At 43.0% G+C, this 15,694-nt stretch overlaps 2 protein-coding genes across 4 annotated transcripts in view; both read right to left on the bottom strand.

Moving 5' to 3' along the window:
- The window catches only part of LOC308687960 (polymeric immunoglobulin receptor-like), a gene marked incomplete at both ends in the record, with an annotated part of 39,028 nt that overhangs the window by 17,061 nt on the left and 6,273 nt on the right, over positions 1-15,694 (bottom strand). The window lies entirely within an intron of this gene.
- Positions 9,298-14,416, bottom strand: LOC308688684 (polymeric immunoglobulin receptor-like). Of its 3 annotated transcripts, XM_081361921.1 has the most exons (7): positions 14,227-14,407; positions 13,736-14,059; positions 12,205-12,522; positions 11,432-11,569; positions 10,770-10,865; positions 10,160-10,203; positions 9,298-10,086 (listed from the first exon to the last, which is right to left on the bottom strand). In XM_081361921.1, the coding sequence occupies exons 1-7, from the start codon at positions 14,264-14,266 to the stop codon at positions 9,796-9,798; spliced, it is 1,251 nt and encodes a 416-aa protein (XP_081218047.1). In that variant the 5' UTR covers positions 14,267-14,407; the 3' UTR covers positions 9,298-9,795. The 3 variants fall into 3 exon arrangements, with proteins under 3 accessions (XP_081218047.1, XP_081218048.1, XP_081218049.1); XM_081361922.1 differs by lacking the exon at positions 11,432-11,569 and having other exon boundaries at positions 14,227-14,416; XM_081361923.1 differs by lacking the exon at positions 11,432-11,569 and having other exon boundaries at positions 9,477-9,959.

Here is a 15,694-nt window from a genome sequence, read left to right as displayed (position 1 = left end):
CAGTCTAAGAGTATTTTGTGATCTATAGTGTCGAACGCAGCACTAAGATCGGGTAAAACTAGTATTGAGATAAAGCCTTGGTCAGAAGCTATAAGTAAATCATTTGTAATTTTAATGAGCGCAGTTTCTGTACTATGATGCGGTCTGAATCCTGACTGAAATTTTTCATAGATATCATTTTCTTGCAAGAAAGAGCACAGTTGAGCGGACACAACTTTTTCTAGTATTTTAGACATAAATGGAAGATTTGAAATGGGTCTGTAATTTGCTAGGTTATTATGATCTAATTGTGGTTTCTTAATGAGAGGTTTTATAACTGCCAACTTGAATATTCTTGGAACATGACCTAAAGATAAAGACGAGTTAATAATATTGAGAAGAGGCTCTTCCACTACAGGTAACACTTGTTTCAGTAGTTTAGTTGGTATTGGATCTAATAAACACGTTGTTGGTTTAGATGCAATGATAAGTTTATTTAGCTCTTCCTGTCCTATAGTTGCAAAGCGCTGTAATTGTTCTTGCGGGGTAATAATTGAGGCTGAATCATAAGACACCATTAAAGATTGTACATTTACAATTGTGTTTCTGATGCTTTCTATTTTCTCAGTGAAGAAATTCATAAAATCATTACTACTACACTGTAACGGAATATTTTGCTCCGGTAACGTCTGTTTATTTGTTAGTCTAGCGACGGTGTTAAATAAAAACCTAGGATTATTTTGGTTATTTTCTATTAGTTTGCGGAGATGCTCAGCCCTGGCTGCTTTTAGGGCCTTTTTATAACGTGACATACTGTCTTTCCATGCGATTCTAAAGACCTCTAAATTAGTTTGTTTCCATTTACGCTCTAAATTATGGGTTTCTCTCTTTAGAACATGCGTAGCACTGTTGTACCATGGTGCTTTAGTTTTCTCTCTAACCTTTTTTAATCTAATTGGTGCAACGATGTCTAATGTACTAGAGAAAATGGTGCTCATAGTGCTAGTTAGTTCTTCTAATTCATCTGTTTGTTTGGGTTCACTGAGCAGCTGAGATAGATCAGGTAAGCTATTTGAGAAATTATCTATAGTTGTTGGAAGAATTTTGTTCTGCCTGGTCGATAACGTGGCGCAACATGACAAATTTCAGCGGTACGTAGTATGCAAGTGAACATGTTTAAATCTAGCGTATGATTAAGACGACGAGTGGGACCAGTTACGTTTTGCTTGACCCCAAAGAATTTTAATAAATCTGTAAACGCAGCCCCTAACGCATCATTTGAATTATCTACGTGTATGTTAAAATCTCCAACAATTAATGCTTTATCGACATTGACCAAAAGATCTGAGAGAAAGTCTGCAAACTCTTTTAGGAAATCAGCGTAAGGCCCTGGTGGTCTATATACGGTAGCCAAGGCTAAAGATAACAGGGATTTCTTTCTTACATCTAAGAGAGTAACATTTAGCACAATTATTTCAAACGAATTAAACCTGTGACCTGTTTTCTGAGTAACAGTAAGAATATCTTTATAGATTATAGCAACACCACCGCCACGACCAATCAGACGGGGCTCATGCTTGTAACAGTATCCAGGAGGTGTAGACTCATTAAGACCGAAATAATCATTTGGTTTAAGCCAGGTTTCAGTAAGGCAAAGTACATCGAAACTATTATCTGTGACCATTTCATTTACAATAACCGCCTTAGGTGTAAGCGATCTGATGTTTAAAAGACCTAGCTTTATAAATTGTTTTTGTTCACTAATATTGAGATTTTCTGGTTTAATCACAATTAGATTTTTCTTAGATCCTGCAGTAGATTTATTATTTGATCTCACTAAACGAGGAATAGACACAGTTTCAATATAATGTTCTACAATGGTACTTATATCAATTAAGTTTGGACAGCAAAGAGTGTGATTTGGACTTTGACTTACTAGTCATATGGTGTGTAGCGTCTTGGAGATGTTGTCCGACAGAAGAGCCGCTCCGATTCTGCTGGGGTGAAGGCCATCAGCACGGAAGAGCCTAGGTCGCTCCCAAAACAGATTCCAATTATTTACAAAGAGCAGTCTCTGTTCATTACACCATGACATTAACCATTCATTTAGAGCAAATAATCTACTGAACCTTTCGTGTCCTAGTCGGTAAGTGGGAAGCGGTCCAGACACGATGATCATTGTTTCAGGCGATGTGCTGCGTACCGTCTCGATCAGGCTCCTGTAGTCCTTCTTCAAAACCTCCGTCTGCCGCAACCTGATGTCGTTCGTTCCCGCGTGCAGCACGACAGCTCCGACGGGCTCGTCACCATTCAGAATCCCGGGAACCTGTGCAGCGATATCGAGAACACGAGCACCAGGAAAGCAGTGAGTGCGCACCTTACCTTTACCTATGGAAGCATGGACATGCTGGACGATGGAACTGCCGATGATTACAGCGTCGCGTTCCGTCTCGCGAAGAGGGGAGAAGCGGTTCCGGGTGGAAATCTCGAAGGCCGGGAGGGGTGGAGAGGTCCTAGCTCTGGTCCTGGCCCGCGTCTTCCGCTGTGGAATCACCCAGGGTCCATGTTGTTGTGTCAGTGCCGGAGTGAATGAAACCAGGGATGATCGCATCCTGGGCAGAGAAACACATGGAGTAGACGAGGTCGGAGTCAAAAGGTTACTAACCACTGACTTGTGAGCATCGGCACGTGATGTTTCAAGCGCGAATCGTCGATCTCGTAGCTCGGCCTGTCTCTCTAGTAGGTCGCGGGTCTGCTTCTCCACGGATTCCAGCTCTAACTGCACAGAATGCAGCTCGAAGGTGTCCTCACCTGCACTCAAAAAGTGTTAGTATTACTGGATTCAAGTGCTGCCGAAAAAGATGTGTCTTCAGTCGCTTCTTGAAAAGGGTTACGGACTCAGCAGCTCTGTTTGAGTTAGGCAGATCATTCCATCAGCAGGGAACAGTCAAGGTAAAGGTCAGAGAAAGAGATTTTGTACCTCTTTGAGATGATGCACCACAAGACGACGTTTGCTTGCAAAGCGCAAGTTTCTGGATGGCACAAAAGTTTGAAGTAATAAGTTCAGGTAAAAGGGAATTTGAATTTGATGCCAGCGGAAACTGAGAATGAGGCAAAATCGTCAGCTGTTAGGGTTGATGAAGGAGGAGGAGGGTTGGGAAGAGAGGAGAAGCTTTTGAGAAGCATGCGAGAGTCTGAAGAATTGTTAATTTTGTTGTGATAGTAAGTCATTTAGAGATATTAGCAGAGTCCTAGGCATAGGATAGATATTAGCAGAGAAGGAAGAGAGGAGGGATTGAGTAGGTTTCTCCGAAAGGTGACCTGTGGATGAGTGTGTGTTGTGTCCTGAGGCAGGTTGAGGTGGAGAGTGAGGAGCAAGTGATCTGAGGTGTGCAGTGGAGTGACCAGTGTATGGTCAATGGAGCAGTATAGCGTGTGTAAATAAGGTCCAATTGGTTACCTGATTTGTGAGTAGATACTCGTTTATTAGAGTCCAAGTTATGCATTTCAGGAAGCCAAATGAGAAAATGTTCTCCCTCCTTTGGTTGGACTACTATCAACAGCCCAGAGTTTTGTGATACTGTGCATAGGGCGCCCTCTGGCTGCTGGTATGGATTGAAAACACAGTACATCAGAGTATCAAATGTTCATAATGATTGCATCGATGCATTTGGGTATAAATTCAATAAATATGATTCCTGTCTATAGAAATCTGATGTAAACCTATGAGAATCTATCAATATTTCTCCAAATCTGTAAATTTTTTAGATAAAAGGCCCGAGGGACGTTGTTTTGTCAAGCGCTGTCATGACGACAGCACAGGATTTTTTTCTGAATGGGTGAGGCTGACGGTCATAATTTATATTAAAGTTATCGACTCATTTTTTTCATTTCATAGCTCCTGACACAAATTAAGACATAACTGTCACTATAAGTTTCTCAGAATACAATAGTGGTCAAATACTGAAACTTGAGTCTTATTTATTTTTAATGATGTATAGTTTGTCAAGGTATAACATTAAATCTGATTGTAACTTTGAACTAAAAAACAACAAAAAAAAAAACAAAAAAACGCTTCAGTGCGTCCGCGCACTGGTGAAGCTTAACAGGTTAAAGAACGTGCTGGATTGTTGGGCGAAAGTAGATTGGTTAAATACACAGGAGCTAAACCATTTAGGGCCTTATATGTCAGAATACTTTATAATTGATATGGAACTTAGTAGAGATGATAAAATAGGTGTTATATGATCATATTTTCTTGACCTAGTAAGAGAGCAGCTGTTTTGGACTAATTGTCCATCCATCCATCCATCCATCTTCTTCCACTTATCCGGGGCCGGGTCGCGGGGGCAGCAGTCTAAGCAGGGATGCCCAGACTTCCCTCTCCATAGACACTTCCTCCAGCTCTTCCGGGGGGACTCCGAGGCGTTCCCAGGCCAGCCGGGAGACATAGTCCCTCCAGCGTGTCCTAGGTCTTCCCCGGGGTCTCCTCCCGGTGGGACATGCCCGGAACACCTTCCCGGGAAGGCGTCCAGGAGGCATCCGGAAAAGATGCCCGAGCCACCTCAACTGGCCCCTCTCGATGTGGAGGAGCAGCGGCTCTACTCTGATCTCGTCCCGAGTGACCGAGCTTCTCACCCTATCTCTAAGGGATCGCCCAGCTACCCTGCGGAGAAAGCTCATTTTGGCCGCCTGTATCCGGGATCTTGTCCTTTCGGTCATGACCCTGTAAGGCCCGTGAAATTGGTCCAATGGAGGTTTTCCAATAACACAGGGAAGGTCTCACGTGTTCTGTCCTTACTCGTGCAGAGTATTGGTTGGTTAAATTTACAATACATTTAGTTATGTATTCTCTCGTTAATTCATCTGACTCCATAAATGAAAGGGTTTTAATGATATCTGTGGATCATTAATCATGGGTGAATGTTTGACTATTCCGTTTAACTCTTCAATGAAAATAATATCAAAGTCAGTTAGAATAATCAAATGTAACAATTTATTATGTCAGGTAAATGTATCATGCCAATTTCATAATCAATTCAAAGATAATCGATACAAAACATCAAATTCTCTGGAATAAAGAAAAGAGATGCATACCCAACATTTAAGAAATACATTAGGCTGAGAGATCTACATCTCCCAGCCTAACGGACCGATCTGAAATACAGAAAAGGCCTCGATCCCCCTGCTGCAATTCCTTAAATAGACAAACCTTTTACCTGGAAACATGTAACAATAGAAATTTGCATGCAGTGGTCGCATCTTCATGGGGGTGTGGGACCATTTGCTTAGAGACCACCTTCCTTTGTAAATCAGTTATCCATAAGCTCTTAAAAACCTTATTACCTTTTGTTTTATCTATCTGGATATGAGATATCTGTACCAGTCGCACTGTGACATTTTAAATGATACCAAACATGAAAATACTCTGTGAGAATCATTCACATTAAACTATACATTTTCTTGGGTGATTTCAGGTGATCGTCTGAGCTTGAGAGAGGGGTGAGGGGAGAGGGAAGGAGATGTAGATTAGATGACTCGGAGGTGAGACTTTCGTCTCGATGGTGCATGAGAGCCAGTTCAAATGCTAATCTCCAGAGAGGTCCTTTTGTCCTCTCAGGGCCTGGTCACCCCCAAAACAGACTGTTTGGAATTTCCTAATTTATTAATTCTTACAACCCAAAGCTCATGACCATAGGTGAGAGTAGGAACGTAGATTGACCGGTAAATCGAGAGCTTCGCCTTGCGGCTCAGCTCCTTCTTCACCACGACAGATCGATACAGCAACTGCATTACTGCAGAAGCTGCACCGATCCGTCTGTCAATCTCCCGTTCCATCCTTCCCTCACTCGTGAACAATACCCCAAGATACTTGAACTCCTCCACTTGAGGCAGGAACTCTCCACCAACCTGAAGTGAGCAAACCACTCTTTTCCGACTGAGGACCATGGCCTCGGATTTGGAGGTGCTGATTCTCATCCCAGCCGCTTCACACTCGGCTGCAAACCGTCCCAGTGCATGCTGAAGGTCCTGGTCTGATGGGGCCAGCACAACAACATCATCCGCAAAGAGCAGAGATGAAATCGTGTGGTCCCCAAACCTGACCCCCTCCGGCCCCTGGCTGCGCCTAGAAATTCTGTCCATAAAAATTATGAACAGAACCGGCGACAAAGGGCAGCCCTGCCGGAGTCCAACATGCACTGGGAACAAGTCTGACTTACTGCCGGCAATGCGAGCCAAGCTCCTGCTCCGGTCGCACAGGGACCGGACAGCCCTTAGCAAAGGACCCCGGACCCCATACTCCCGGAGCACCCTCCACAAGATGCCGCGAGGGACACAGTCGAATGCCTTCTCCAAATCCACAAAGCACATGTGGATTGTTTGGGCGAACTCCCATGAACCCTCCAGCACCCTGTAGAGGGTATAGAGCTGATCCAGTGTTCCACGACCGGGACGAAAACCACACTGTTCCTCCTGAATCCGAGGTTCTACTATCGGCCGGATTCTCCTCTCCAGTACCCTGGCATAGACTTTCCCGGGGAGGCTGAGAAGTGTGATCCCCCTATAGTTGGAGCACATCCTCCGGTCCCCCTTCTTAAAAAGAGGGACCACCACCCCGATCTGCCAGTCCAAAGGTACTGTCCCCGACCGCCACGCGATGCTGTAGAGGCGTGTCAGCCAAGACAGCCCCACAACATCCAGAGACTTGAGGTACTCAGGGCGGATCTCATCCACCCCCGGTGCCTTGCCACCGAGGAGTTTCTTGATGCTGTAGAGGCGTGTCAGCCAAGACAGCCCCACAACATCCAGAGACTTGAGGTACTCAGGGCGGATCTCATCCACCCCCGGTGCCTTGCCACCGAGGAGTTTCTTGACTACCTCGGTGACTTCAGCTTGGGTGATGGACGAGTCTGCCTCCGAGCCCTTAGCCTCTGCTTCCTCAATGGAAGACGTGACGGCGGGATTGAGGAGATCCTCGAAGTTATTCCTTCCACCATCCGGTGATATCCCCAGTCGAGGTCAACAGCTGCCCACCTCCACTGTAAACAGCGTTGGTAGGGCACTGCTTCCCCCTCCTGAGGCGCCGGACGGTTTGCCAGAATCTCTTCGAGGCTGACCGATAGTCCTTCTCCATGGCCCCACCGAACTCTTCCCAGGCCGAGTTTTTGCCTCCACAACCACCCGGGCTGCAGTCCACTTGGCCCGTCGGTACCTGTCAGCTGCCTCAGGAGTCCCACAAGCCAGCCAGGCCCGATAGGACTCCTTCTTCAGCTTGACGGCAGCCCTTACTTCCGGTGTCCACCACCGGGTTCGGGGATTGCCGCCTCGACAGGCACCGGAGACCTTACGGCCACAGCTCCGAGTGGCTGCGTTGACAAAGGAGGTGGGGAACATGGCCCACTCGGACTCAATATCTCCAGACTCCCTCGGGATCTGGTCGAAGCTCTGTCGGAGGTGGGAGTTGAAGATCTCTCTGACAGGGGATTCGGCCAAACGTTCCCAACAGACCCTCACAGTACGTTTGGGTCTGCCGAGTCTGTCCAGTTTCCTCCCCCGCCATCGGATCCAACTCACCACCAGGTGGTGATCAGTTGACAGCTCCGCCCCTCTCTTCACCCGAGTGTCCAAGACATACGGCCGGAGGTCAGATGAAACAACCACAAAGACGATCATCGACCTCCGGCCTAGGGTGTCCTGGTGCCATGTGGACTGATGGACACCCTTATGCTTGAACATGGTGTTCGTTATGGACAAGCTGTAACTAGCACAGAAGTCCAATAACAGAACACCACTCGGGTTCAGATCAGGGGGCCGTTCCTCCCAATCACGCCCCTCCAGGTGTCACTGTCGCTGCCCACGTGGGCGTTGAAGTCTCCCAGTAGAACGATGGAGTCCCCAGTCGGAGCACTTTCCAGCACCCCTCCCAGAGACTCCAAGAAGGCCGGGTACTCTGCACTGCCGTTTGGCCCGTAGGCACAGTGTGAGTGAGAGTGAGAGACCTATCCCTGACCCGAAGGCGCAGGGAAGCGACCCTCTCGTTCACCGGGGTAAACTCCAACACATGGCGGCTGAGCTGGGGGGCTATAAGCAAACCCACACCAGCCCGCCGCCTCTCACCATGGGCAACTCCAGAGTGGTGAAGAGTCCATCCTCTCTCGAGGAGTGTGGTTCCAGAGCCCAAGCCGTGCGTGGAGGTGATCCCAACTATCTCTAGTCGGAATCTCTGAACCTCACGCACAATCTCAGGCTCCTTCCCCGCCAGAGAGGTAACATTCCATGTCCCTAGAGCTAGATTCCGCGTCCAGGGATCGGGTTGTCTAGGCCCCCGCCTTTGACTGCCGCCCGATCCACTTAGCACCGGCCCCTTGCGGTCCCTCCTGCAGGTGGTGGGTCCACGGGAGGGTGGCCCCACGTCGCTCCTTCAGGCTGAGCCCGGCCGGACCACATGGGGGGAGGCCCGACCACCAGGCGCTCGCATACGAGCCCCAACCCCGGGCCTGGCTCCAGGGTGGGGCCCCAGCTGCGCCATGCCGGGCGACGTCACGGTCCTCGAATTTGTAGTCATCATAAAGGGATTTGAACTGCTCTTAGTCTGACCCGTCACCTAGGACCTGTTTGCCTTGGGAGACCCTACCAGGGGCATATAGCCCCCGACAACATAGCACCTAGGGTCATTCGGGTACTCAAACCCCTCCACCACAGTAAGGTGGCAGTTCAAGGAGGGGTGGACTAATTGTATCTTGTTTATTGAGGATGCAGAACAACCAGCTAGTAATGCATAGTGATCTAGTCTAGATGTCATGAATGCATGAACTAACTTTTCTTAGATCAGAAACTGAGTATCATCGGCATAACAGAGGACATTAATTATTTGATTTCTTATAATATTACAGTTGCCTGTTTAATGTTGTAGTCTTTTGTTGTAAAATTTGTCGAACGCAGCACTAAAATCCAGTAAACTAGGTATTTTGTAATTTTAACGTGCAGTTTCTGTTCTATGATGGGGCCTGAATCTGGACTGCAATTTTCCAGATATATATATATATATTTTGTTTTTGCAAGAAGAAGCACAGTTGTGGGGACACAACTTTTTCTACTATTTTAGAAATAAATGGAAGATTTGAAATGGGTCTGTAATTTGCTAATTCATTTGGATCTAATTGTGGTTTCTTTATAGGATGCTTACTAACTGCCAGCTTGAACGATCTTGGAAAATACTGTATAGATAAAGAGTTAAAAATATTGAGAAGAGGCTCTTCTGCTACAGGTAACAACTCTCAGTAATTTAGTGGGTTTTGGATCTAATAAACGTGGGTTAGATGCAAATATAAGTTTATTAAGCTCTAATCGTGGTCAATATATATCAAATGAATATAGAACAACATGCACAGAAATTGTGTAACTTATATAATCAAACAGACTTTTTTGTGTCAGTGGGGAGTCAATTTTATGAAATAAACATTGTAGCAAAAAATAAAGAGACATCAGGCACTCTCAAATGGTCAGAAGCTGTATTTTTTTCTTTCATTAGTCAATGCCTATCATATTATAAACTCATCTGGGGTTTTTAAATTATGTTAAAATGAGCACTGAAAAAAAAAAAGGAAAAAAAAAATAGTTGCTGTATTTGCTAAAGTCTATGAGCTTTATAACATTGAACCAATATGCCAACAGTCAAAAGTCTGATTCGCAAGAATACTGTAAACATGAAATATACAGCAGAAGAGCATCACAAAAATAACACAAATGCCAACCATGGAAGCCTAATCCCCAAAACACAACATTCAGCTGATTTATACCCTCTGCTGTGGCTCATCAAGCACTGAGATGATTGACAGCAGCGTATTCACTGTAATCCTGATTATTCCTGAAACTGACACTGTCAGGACAGTCAGATTCCTTGTGGAAATGCACCACTGCGTAATTCAGATCCTCAGCAGATGTGATGCAGCACTGAGAGTCACCAGTGCCTTTCTCAACTGTAGCGTAAACACAGTTCGAAAAAACAGAGGGGCTTGTGGGTAATTGGGCAGTGGCATAAACAGTGTCAGAAGAATCAGAGGGGTTTGTGGGTAATTCTTTGTGAGCGCAACCAGTGTGAGAAAACTGAGGAGAGACAGATACATTTTTTACCTCTCTGAAGATCTATTTTATTATTTTATACAGTAACTGGACTCACCACTTCATGTTTTCCTGGTCCAGTCTGAGATGACGAATCACCACCTGCCAATAACAAGCATCCTAAATTAATGACATTACTGAATATCACATTTCAACTGGTGTCTTGTGTAAATGTTTTCACACATCAAATATCTGTCTTTTGCTTGTGTCTTATTGCAGCCTATAGGTGGCGACAGAAAGTGGGAAAACAAATCAAGAAATCTATACACCCCTCACAATGTGCCAAGTATTTTTTTCTAGTTTCAGCCTAATGCAGTTATCATTTTCATTCCCTGCCCTTATCCCTCTTAGAACCTTTATTTGCTATTTAATTTGTATCGATTTGTGCGCCCATGGGCTGCTGGTCTGAAAAAGAGGAGTGTTCAGGCGCATTGTTGGTGCATTGCTATTTTGAGGAAACTGAAAGGACAACCCTTTTAGACCAAGCACCGGGCGCACCGACCATTTTTCCCATCGTTAAACTAGCAAAAGTGGATTCGGACACACCCTAAGTGCACATGCACCGTACGCTTTTGACCATGCGCTTAGATACTTAAAATTGGGCCCTATCTTTTAATCTCATTATAAAAGGAGTTTTTGCATTTAAAGAAGTTAATAATGAGTTCTACCTTGAGAATGACGCTTCTTACAGAGAAACACTAATAAGAGTCCAGCGAAGATCAGAACCAGAAGAACCAGAACCAGAGGAACGATCAGAGGAGAGCCTGAAAACACAGGAGAAATAATCAGAGAATCTGATCATCATTAAATATCAAACAGATCATGGAGTATTTTTATTTTCAATGGGGTCCATCAACCGCTTGGTTACCAACATTTTTCAAAATATCTTCTTTTGCGTTCAGCAGAAAAAAAGAAATTCATACAGGTTTGAAACAACTTGAGGCTGAGTAAATGATGACATAATTTTCATTTTTGGGTGAACTATCCCTTTAATGATGCTATAAGCTCCACCCCAACACCGGTCTGATGCCTGGCGCTGCTGTTGTGCCACTGTACAAAGCAAGTGAATATTTAATTAGGCAGTCACTGTTAATTTGTTTGTTGCTAAACAATTGGCTGATATTATTTAAACACTTCATCGTTCCGCACCGTATCTCAGATAGCAACATTTGTTTTCAGAGGCTGAAAACAAATTAAAATTATTATAAAATAACTGAAAATTATTTTGATTTTATTTTAGTTTCACCATATTGACTATTTAAAATATATTAAATTAGCTTCAGAAATGTACGACCATGGACGACATGTTTTTATTTTAGCAAAAGAACACCTGCTGATGTTTTTGGAGATGCTGATAGGATGCTAGAAGCTCTGGAAAAGCCTGTGAACGGTGAAGTTTTGACTGATGAGACAGAAGAAGTAGGTGATGATGATGATGATGATGATGATGATGGTGGTGTTTCTGGAACTTTATTTAAAACAATAAAATAATGAATGTCTAAAGGAAGTGTTTTTTTTTTTTTTTTTTTCATACAGAGAACTAGACATCATGTGACTACTGGTAAATTAGTAAAATGTTACTGATGTCTATCACACATTCACTACCCAGAATTCATGTTTTCTGAAACACAGACACTTAGGCTACTGCAGCAAACAGAATCGTGAGCTGTTAGTTTGAGTTTCCAGAACTGAAGCCTGTGGTTTCACACTGAATAATACAGTATATCAGAGTGACTGATGAGCTGTTAAACTGGAGTTAACTGTAGTAAAAGTGTGGTAAAAGGACTCACGGCAGTGCTAAAAGCTGCACTTCTACAGCATTCAGATGACCACACCTGTACTAATGTTAAAAGCGGTAATACTCTGTCCGAATTACCACACTAATGCTGCAGTACCAAACACTGCAGTAATAGGAAATGACCACACAGAAATGCTGCTTTAAAACTGGGTCCAGATGTCCAGTTACTGGATATTTAAAAATGAAATGAAGAATAAACGGTCAGATAGACTGATGCTCTTCACGAGTGCATTAATGCTAAAATTAAACAACATTCATGAATTCTAACACATAAACAAATGCATAAATGACTGAAAGCAGCTCACCGTCGCTGATGTCCAGATTAAACTCAGAGAAGAAACTGTAGTTTTCAGAAACTGTGACTGTAATTCTGTATTTTCCAGAGTCATTCTTATTCAGATCTCTGATAAACAGAAGTAAGAGTCCTGCAGATCTGTCATCATGAACGGAGAATCGTCCATCATGTTTCCATTCTGCTCTTCTGTTAGTGTTTATTACAGTAAAACACTGATATGTTTTATCATATTTACAGACTTTCACATTGTTCTTGTCTTTCTTCTCATATTTAAAGCTTATATTGATGTTTCCTCCTGAATATCCTCTCAAAGATTTGATTTGTTGACCTGTTGAACACAAACCCAGATAATTTGTCAGTTTGTTCTCAATATAAACACATTTCTGCTCACTTTGCTGCAACATTTATGAATATACTGTAATTCAAGATTATGTGTAAATCTTACATCAGGAGATAAAAATGTTGATGGCATTAGGGTGACCACCTGCTAATAAGCCCAAGGGGGGACAAGGGGTATGTTTTTGAGGGACAATGTGGGACACTGTCTGGCGCGGCGGTGCCCCACTGGCAGACTCACTGATAGTGGTTTAGCCATTTCTAGCACATACCACCTTGCATAGTATTAATAATGCCCTATTCTCCTAAACGTGTAACTTCTGATGTATGCTCATGAATAGGCCAACCAATGTATTTTTTTCTAAATAAAGACTCATAATATTTTGAACATTCAATGAATTGACAGATGTACTTCCACTTAAGATTTACTATTTAATTTTATTTATTTTTCATTACAATTTATTTACTTTAAATAAATGAATAAATTATAATATAAATTTATAGGATTAACGGAATTGTAGTTGCTCAACACCACAGGAACAGTTAAAAAAAAAAGTATTTAAAAAAATTGAACGATTGACCTCGTATTCCCCTCCCTCCATGTCCGATTGAGAAGGACGTTTTGCAAAGGTCACAAAAAGCCCTCTCGGTATCCCCCTCAACACCTTTTTAAGCCACAAATATTAATTTCCCCATTCTTGTTTCTTGTACTTACACCTTCTCTTTTTAATTGATGATGGCGTTGGCTCTCAGACAGTCTCTTTCTCGAATTTTTCGAATTGGAAAGCGCACATCTAAAAGTTCCTTCCCAGTGTGTCTGGTATGCGCGTGCGTGCGCTGTCATGACAACAACGAAAAAGTTGACAACAACCTAGTCAGCAGTTCAACTGAGGGGTGGGTGTGGCAACAATAGCGTGCTGAAATGTCAAGTAATGTTTGTTTGTCTGCTTCGGGCTCGAGTATATAGAGCGACCAACTTTTTTTTGAGCAAGCATAGATTATGACTATGATTATGCGTGACACGGTCTCAATTTGCGTGACGCGTGAATTGGGCTTCAAACGCTGTGCGCGCACGCGCTACGCGAGACGGGTGGTCACCCTAGATGGCATCTGTAATGAGTTTCACGTGTAAACGTCAGTAATAACAGTATCAGTATCGTGATGTTGTGGAGATCATCATGAGTTTGAGGGTCTCAGTTACTCACCTGTTAAAACCTTCAGATTCACTTCAGTGGAGGGATCTCTTCCTATAGTCATATCAACTGCACACTGGTACGTCCCAGAATCCTCTTCACTCAGATCTCTGATGGTCACTTTCAAGACTGATGCACTTCTGTTGTCATACAGAGAGAATCTTCCAGAATTAACCCATTTATCTGTTTCATTAGTCCTGATAAGGTCAGAACATCCTGGCCACTGATCACCTTTACAGAAATGCTTTGCATGTGTCTTATAGTTTTCCTCAAATTTGCATGTGAACTTGACTCCGCCTCCTGAATATCCTGTCACACTGATGGAGCTCACGACACCTACAACAAACCAGCATCTTAATGCAACACTAATACACACTGAACTGAGATTCATTTTAAAGTGTTTTTAAAGGAAATGTCCCCATATTAGTTGAAAATAAAGACTTGTATTCATTATTTAATCTCTGTTCTTCTGTGATGTGATTATTGGTGGATGTGATTCTTACCAGGAATCATCAGCAGAGTGAAAGTCCAGATGATCTTCATTCTTCTCTCTTATTAAATGATCTTCTCTGTTGTTAGTAGATTCAGTTCTTCTGAAGCTCTCGATGTGTGTTCAGAAGAGTTTTGAGTGTTTCTTTCCTGGTTACATGTTTAACATGAAGAGCTGAACGTCACAGAGACGCCCTTAGAGAGAGAGAGAGAGAGAGAGAGAGAGAGAGAGAGAGAGAGAGAGAGAGAGAGAGAGAGAGAGAGAGAGAGAGAGAGAGAGAGAGAGAGAGAGAGAGAGATAAACCGAGAAAAACCGAGAAGTGAAACAAATGCTTCACACATGGTTAATGAACACACAGATGCAGAACAGATGTAAGAACTAATTTTCATGATAAGACAAAACTCACCCTGCAATAAAGCCATAAAATGCACCCTGGACAGAAGATGGCAAAGACAGAGCACAGGACATCGCCTGTCCAAACTGTTCTTCTTCCTTATCTCTGCATCCCTCTGCATTCTAATCAGAAACACAATCTAAATTTGATTATCATTTGAAATTGGAGTCAGATTAAGCGTAGAGCTAAAGTAATATTAAAACTAAATTCCAATAAATTAAGTGAACTTCACTGGAGCGCTGAAAAGACATACACGCATTATACCTTCACCCAGGCCGCTGGATTCTGTCGTTGAGCCAATGGATGGTCCTTACACAGAAAGTGCAGATAAAACTATTTATACTCACATTTTATTCGTATTTAAAAATATCTATTTTACAGATATTTTAACATAATGATTATATTATTATTTCAAAGCCTTGGGTTGTAAGAGATAGATCACCCCAAAATTATTTTTTTTAACCCATGATTTACTCACCCTGAAGTCATCCTAGGTGTAAATGACATTATTCTTTCAGAGGAATACAGTTATATTGAAAAAATGTCCTGGCTCTTCCAAGCTTTATAATGGGAGTCAATGAGTATATTTTTTTGGAAGTCCATCCAAAAAACCATGTCCATCTCCATCTCCATGCAGTCTCAGTCCAAGTTAAGTCCTTATAATACAGGAATCTCTGTGCTGCTTGTTTTCTAAAAGCACAGATCTTACTCCACACATCCACCAGACCTTGACCTCCCTCGTAAACGGGAAGGTAGAGAGCTGCTGTTTGAATCCAATGTTCTCCACTCAAAAAAAAAACTCCACAAATGTCCTCTGTATTTTGCAAATCAATTCTTCGGGCGGTTCCATTACAATGAGTCTGTGCCATAAAGTTGAGGCAGCCAGATTGAGATATTCTATTTAACCCTTTCATGCATGAATTATGATAACCTCAGTCAGGTTTTTTTCCTATGTGTTTTTATTGCTCTTAGGGCATGGAAAACAAGAATTGATTTTTATTTTTTATTTTTTACAAATTTTTCAAAGAGATTTTCAGATGTCCGCTTGAGTGGACAGTATGCGGTTATGGTTTAAACAGATCGTAGA

The sequence above is a fragment of the Scardinius erythrophthalmus genome (genome assembly GCF_964197995.2).
Source record: "Scardinius erythrophthalmus genome assembly, chromosome: 3".
Taxonomy (NCBI): domain Eukaryota; kingdom Metazoa; phylum Chordata; class Actinopteri; order Cypriniformes; family Leuciscidae; genus Scardinius; species Scardinius erythrophthalmus.
Note: the sequence above shows the minus strand (reverse complement) of the source record. Positions and strands in the feature narration are given on the sequence as shown.